At 30.2% G+C, this 6,043-nt stretch overlaps 1 protein-coding gene across 1 annotated transcript in view; it reads right to left on the bottom strand.

Annotated features, from left to right (window-relative positions):
• Nucleotides 1-1,936: 1,936 nt before the first annotated feature.
• The window catches only part of LOC120294154 (protein TIC 214-like), a 6,885-nt gene continuing 2,778 nt past the window's right edge, over nt 1,937-6,043 (bottom strand). Inside the window, 1 exon segment of the mRNA XM_039314152.1 lies at nt 1,937-6,043. This exon segment is cut by the window's right edge and continues 459 nt beyond it. Coding sequence (XP_039170086.1) covers nt 2,414-6,043 — 3,630 coding nt within the window. The 3' untranslated portion in view covers nt 1,937-2,413.

Raw genomic sequence — 6,043 nt, 5'->3', positions numbered from 1 at the left:
GAAATGGCAATCCATAAAAAAACACCGATATTGAGATCAGATAAAACAAGGTGATAACTAAAAGGAATTACTGAATAACTTAGTAAAATGGATATAACTGCTATGGATGGTCCTATACTGAATAAACGAGTATCTCCTCGAGATGGAAAAAGATTCTCTTTGAAAATAAGTTTTGTCCCATCTGCTAAAGCTTGAAGAATTCCCAAAGGACCGGCGTATTCGGGACCAATACGTTGTTGTATTCCTGCGGATATTTCTCTTTCTAACCACACAATTACGAGTACACCTATTGTGATTCCTAATACAAGAGTCAAAATAGGTAAAACCATCCCTATGATTCCATAGACTTCTTTTAAAGATTCCAATCTAGAAAAAGAATTTAGATCTTGTACTTCTGTTGTATCAATTATCATTTTAACGATCAACTTCTCCCATAATGATATCTATGCTACCTAGTATTGTCATAATATCGGCCAATTTCATTCTTTTAACTAACTGAGGAAGAATTTGCAAATTGATAAAACCAGGTGGACGAATTTTCCACCTCCAAGGAAAACCACTCTGATCTCCTATTAAAAAAATTCCCAATTCTCCCTTTGGGGCTTCAACTCTTACATAAAGTTCTTGCTTCGGCAATTCAAAAGTAGGAGAAGGTTTTTTACTAATGAATCGATATTCAAAATCATTCCATTCCGGATCCCTTTCTCTAGCAAAGCACCGGGTTTCTAAATTCTCATAGGGCCCCCCTGGAATTCCTTCCAGAGCTTGTTGAATAATTTTTATAGATTCCCTCATTTCACCGATTCGGACTAAATAGCGAGCTAATGAATCTCCTTCTTTTTGCCAATGGATTTCCCAATCCAATTCGTCGTAACATTCATAATGATCAACTTTACGAAGATCCCATTGGATTCCGGAAGCTCGTAGCATTGGTCCCGATAAACCCCAATTTATTGCTTCTTCTGGACCAATAATGCCTACTCCCTCAACTCGTTCTAAAAAAATAGGATTTCGCGTAATAAGTTTTTGATATTCAGAAACCGCTGTTAAAAAATAATCACAGAAATCCAAACATTTATCTATCCATCCATAAGGTAGATCGGCCGCTACTCCTCCGATACGAAAATAATTATGCATCATTCTCATACCGGTGGCAGCTTCGAATAGATCATATACTAATTCTCTTTCTCTGAAAATATAGAAAAAAGGGGTCTGTGCACCAATATCTGCCATAAAGGGGCCAAGCCATAACAGATGAGAAGCTATACGACTCAACTCTAACATAATTACTCTGATATAACTGGCTCTTTTAGGTACTTGAATATTTCCCAACTGTTCTGGTCCATTTACGGTTATTGCTTCTGTGAACATAGTAGCTAAATAATCCCAACGTGTTACATAAGGTAGATATTGTATAACTGTTCGATTTTCCGCAATTTTTTCCATTCCTCTGTGTAAATAACCTAATATTGGTTCACAATCAATAACATCTTCACCATCTAGAGTAAGGATGAGCCGAAGAACACCATGCATTGATGGGTGGTGAGGTCCCATATTGACTATCATGAGGTCTTTTCTTGTAGTTGTTACATTCATAGGTTATTCCTCGATTCATTCTTTCATGAATTGCTGAAAATGAAAACAAGTTCATTAAAATTCAAGATCGAATAAAAAAATAAAATAATTCAAATTCCTTTTTCACTTAACGAGTTTTTGACTCCCGAATATCCAGCTGACTAATTAATTCTTTATAACGTATTCTATTTTTCTTTGACAAATAAGACAGCAGTCGTTGGCGTTTTCCCAGGATTTTACGTAAACCTCTCTGAGATAAATAATCTTTTCGGTGCAATTCCAAATGTGAAGTCAGTCTTCGTATCTTATTGGTGAAACGAAATACTTGAAATTCAATGGACCCCCTGTTTTCTTCTTTTTCTTCTTCTTGTGAAATAACTGAGATGAATGAATTTTTTACCATAAAACGGATTTTCTATCCTCTTTTTTTTTAATGGATTTTACTGATCAGTAAGAATAATGCTAGTCATTTTAATTTGGTATACACAATAATCTTAATTTCTTTATGAACTCCTAATTTTATCAAATAAAATGAATCAATCCAATTTTCTTTTCAATTTTATTCGTATAGGAATAGGAAAATTCGTATAGGAATAGGAAAGGGTGATATATTTCTACATTTAGAAAAGAGAAACAATTTTGGATCGAAATCTAATAATAAATAAAAAAAGAAAAAATAAGAAGATTCCGTTAATCATTTATAGATCTATTGGATATTGAGAAATGCATTGAATTAGTATTCATGTATCAGACTGGAAGGTAAGACAATACATAGGTGCAACTCCTTTTTTCATATACCATACATATATGGTACAGAATATATATGAAAAACGCATAATTAACAAATTTTCAATCGTGGATACATATGTATCCTTATCATAGTGAAGCGGCCCCCATTATTGGTATCAAACCAATATCGATTCATACAAGATAAATCTTCTAATCGATAATTAGGCCAAAGAAAGAACTTTAATTTAATTAGTTTCTTTTTATCAAAATGTTTTCTTTTATCCAAAAATTCACCCCAGTTTTTTACGTTGTTGCAAAATACTGGATTTTTATGAATACCATTTCTCTTCCTCGAATTGAAACAAATTCGAATTCTTAATTCTCGACGTCTTTTAGTGGATAAAACCTTTTCGGGAACAAACAACAAATCATAATCATTTTTGTATCTATTTTCAGCCATTTTTGGATGTCTTGCAATGGATTTATCCAAATTAATCTTAGCAACATAGCTTTTTTCTCGGTATATTTGATTAATTTTGGGCTTACTCTTATGAAACAATGAAATATTTAGACTTTGATACATAATCAATTGTCCATCATTTTTTATAGACAAACGAATTGGTTCGATAATTAATATACCTTTTTTCATTAATTCTGTAAGAGTTAAATCCTTTTGAGTAATCAAAATATCTAAACTCAATTCTCCCCTTTGAATAGAGGATATAGCAATTTCTCTTGGATTTATTAGTCTAAGTAGGAGACAATATATTTTGATATTATTGATCATTCTTTGATTTAAAGAATCATCCCATCTCAATTGAAAACGTAAATACCTTTTTAGGAAAAAATCAAGCTCTACTTCCGTGTTGCTCTTATATTCTTTTTTCTTTCTACGTTTTTTCATATCGGAGCTTGCATAATCTTCTCCAATATCTTTTTCTTGGTTTGAGAAAAGTGATCCAAGATTCGCTTGATTTTGTGCATCTGATTCAAGATTATCTCGAATTGCGGATTCTTTTTCTTCTTGATTTCGATTCTCTAATTCAATCGATTTTTTTTCATTCGAAAATAGAAAAAGATCCCTTTTGTTCTTTCTAGTGATGTTTTTATTTTCACTAACATTTTCATAAAAATTTAAAAGAAGTAGTTGGATTGGTATGATCCACGGTTTCATAATATATGTATTATAAAGGATCACAAATTCTGGAAAGAACCAAAGGTTTCGATTTGATATGGGACGACTTAGTATTTCTTCATTCATTGCCATCCAATCAAAAAGATCTTTTTTTTTGTTGGATGCCATAATTCCTCCATTTTGGGAAATTTTAAGAAAAAAAATACCTTTTTGATCCATTTTATCAATTATTTGATAATTATTAAACCCAGTCTTAGTATTTTTATTACCATTGGTATCGATATCAATCCAGGACTCAATATTGACTTTATTTCGAAGACAAAAATCGAAAATTCTCCAATCCAAATATTTTCTATCTGTAAATTTATCTAGATTGAGAATATCATCATCTTCTAAATTAATAGGGATAATACCTCCTGGCATATTAATTAATTTACCTTTTTTATATATCTTGTTGTAATTATAAGAAATCTCTTGTTTATTATTTAAACGTAATGGTGATACATAAATATGTGAATCCTTCTTATTTTCATAATTAATCGATTTATATGAGAAAAGGTCATATCCATAGTATTTTTGAAGGTTATATTTTGAATTTGATAATGAATTTAATTCAAAATCATTTAATTTTTTGTAATTAATTAATATTAATCGATCTTTTTCATCTGAATGCCTTTTGTTTAAATCTTTATTTTGCACTATACGTGTTTGATTGAATCTATTTCGCCATTTGTGTGGTACTAATCGATACCATCTAATCGGAGATAAATCATATTGATAATGACCCCTTAACCAGTTTTTCCATTGAATCATTTCCGAATTCAAAATATTTTTATGTTTTAATTCAGGATAAAAAATTCCTTGTGTTTCAAAATAATCCTTTATTTCATTCTTAAGAAAAAAAGATGTTCCGTGATATTGAAGGACATATCTTAACTTATACAAATTACAAAATTGCGTTTGATATAATTGGTAAAATACATATGCTTGTGAGAAGGAGGATAATAAAATCTTTGCATTTTTTTTACTAATATCAGAAATTGATTTTTTTTTAGTCCAAATAAAACGAATTGTATTTTTATTTGTTTTAGCTATTTTTTCTTTATTTGTTTCATTATTGTAAATGTATTTATCGATCATTTTTGTTGAATTATCAAAAAAAAGTTGTGTAGTGATCCTCGGACTATTAATGATACAGATAAGTATATTTATGTATATCCTTTCAATTAAAAATTTGAAAAAAGAATATGATTTACGGATTAATCGAACATTTATTCTTTTGAATTTCTTTAATTTCTGCCAAATATTTTTTATTGATGCTAATAGTTTAGTAGGATAACTTATTTTATTAGAACTAATATTTATATTGATTTCCGGAGTTAAAAATCCTTTTTTATTATCTTTTGTAATTTTTTCTATTTGATTCCTGATTGTGCTGGTTCTATCATCCAGATCTTTCATTTTTTTTTCTGTCAATGAAGAATCTGTCAAATCCATAAATCGAATTTGAATGGACGATTCATTAATCATCCCATTACTGATTACCCCATTTTTTTCTTTTTTAGTTTCACTCAATTCATCTATTTTTCTTAATCCAAATAATTGAATTGGGTTTCTTTTGGAAAGTTCTTTTATTATTCCTTTTAAAAATAGAATGGTTTTCATGACCGATTTTTTTCTTTCTTTTGAAAGGTTTAAAAAAACATTTCTTCTTTCTTTTAAAACCTGTATAACTAAAAAAGGATTCTTTTGTAATTTTATAATTTTTTTTCTGAGTTCTTTAAAAATGGGTTCAAAAAATGAACGTTGTTTTCTGGGAGAACCAAAAGGAACTTCAGTTTCCATTCCCCAAACTGTTAAAAAACAAAAATCGTTTTTTTGCTCTTTATTTCTCAGCCGATCTTTCTGGCGAGGTGGCACCTTAGATCTGTGCCAAGGTTTAAGGTAAAAAGGAAATAGGATCTTTATCTGAATACCGTCTGTCAACCAATTTTTTGGAAATTCGGTTTCTGATAATTGAACACCATTATAGGTGCATTTAACATGCATTTCTCTATTCCAATCTTTTAAGTCCTCAGACCACTCGGGAAATTGAAATAATAATATACGGGCTATATTTTTAGCTATTATCACTGAAGGGAATAGAATATATTTTCTAAGAAAAGATTGGGTTACTAATAGGGATCCTCTTATTGCTTGAGCAAATAAAACTCTATCCCAGGTTTGGGCTATTTCTATTCGTGCTTTCTCTTGTCTTTTGTATTCTTCTCTTTTGTCTTCCTCTTTTTTTTTCTCATTTTCTTTTTTCTTTTCCTCGGTATAATCCGAGATTCTTAATTCTGTTGTTTTTTTATACATCCATTTTTTCAAAATGAATTTTATCATCCCGGAGATATCAAAAGAAAAAAGGGGTTTGGCTATTCTGTCCAAAAAAAGAGGAGAATGCACATTTGCTTGAAACAATTCACAAATAACTGTTTTACGTCTTTGAGCACGCATAGAGCCTTTGATTATGTCTCGACGAAAATCTGATTGTTGTGAATAACGTATGAAAGTCACTTCATCGGCTTCATCAAGATTATTAGTATTTTTGCTATTAGCATC

Source organism: Eucalyptus grandis, chromosome 5, assembly GCF_016545825.1.
Source record: "Eucalyptus grandis isolate ANBG69807.140 chromosome 5, ASM1654582v1, whole genome shotgun sequence".
Classification (NCBI taxonomy): Eukaryota; Viridiplantae; Streptophyta; class Magnoliopsida; order Myrtales; family Myrtaceae; genus Eucalyptus; species Eucalyptus grandis.
Note: the sequence above shows the minus strand (reverse complement) of the source record. Positions and strands in the feature narration are given on the sequence as shown.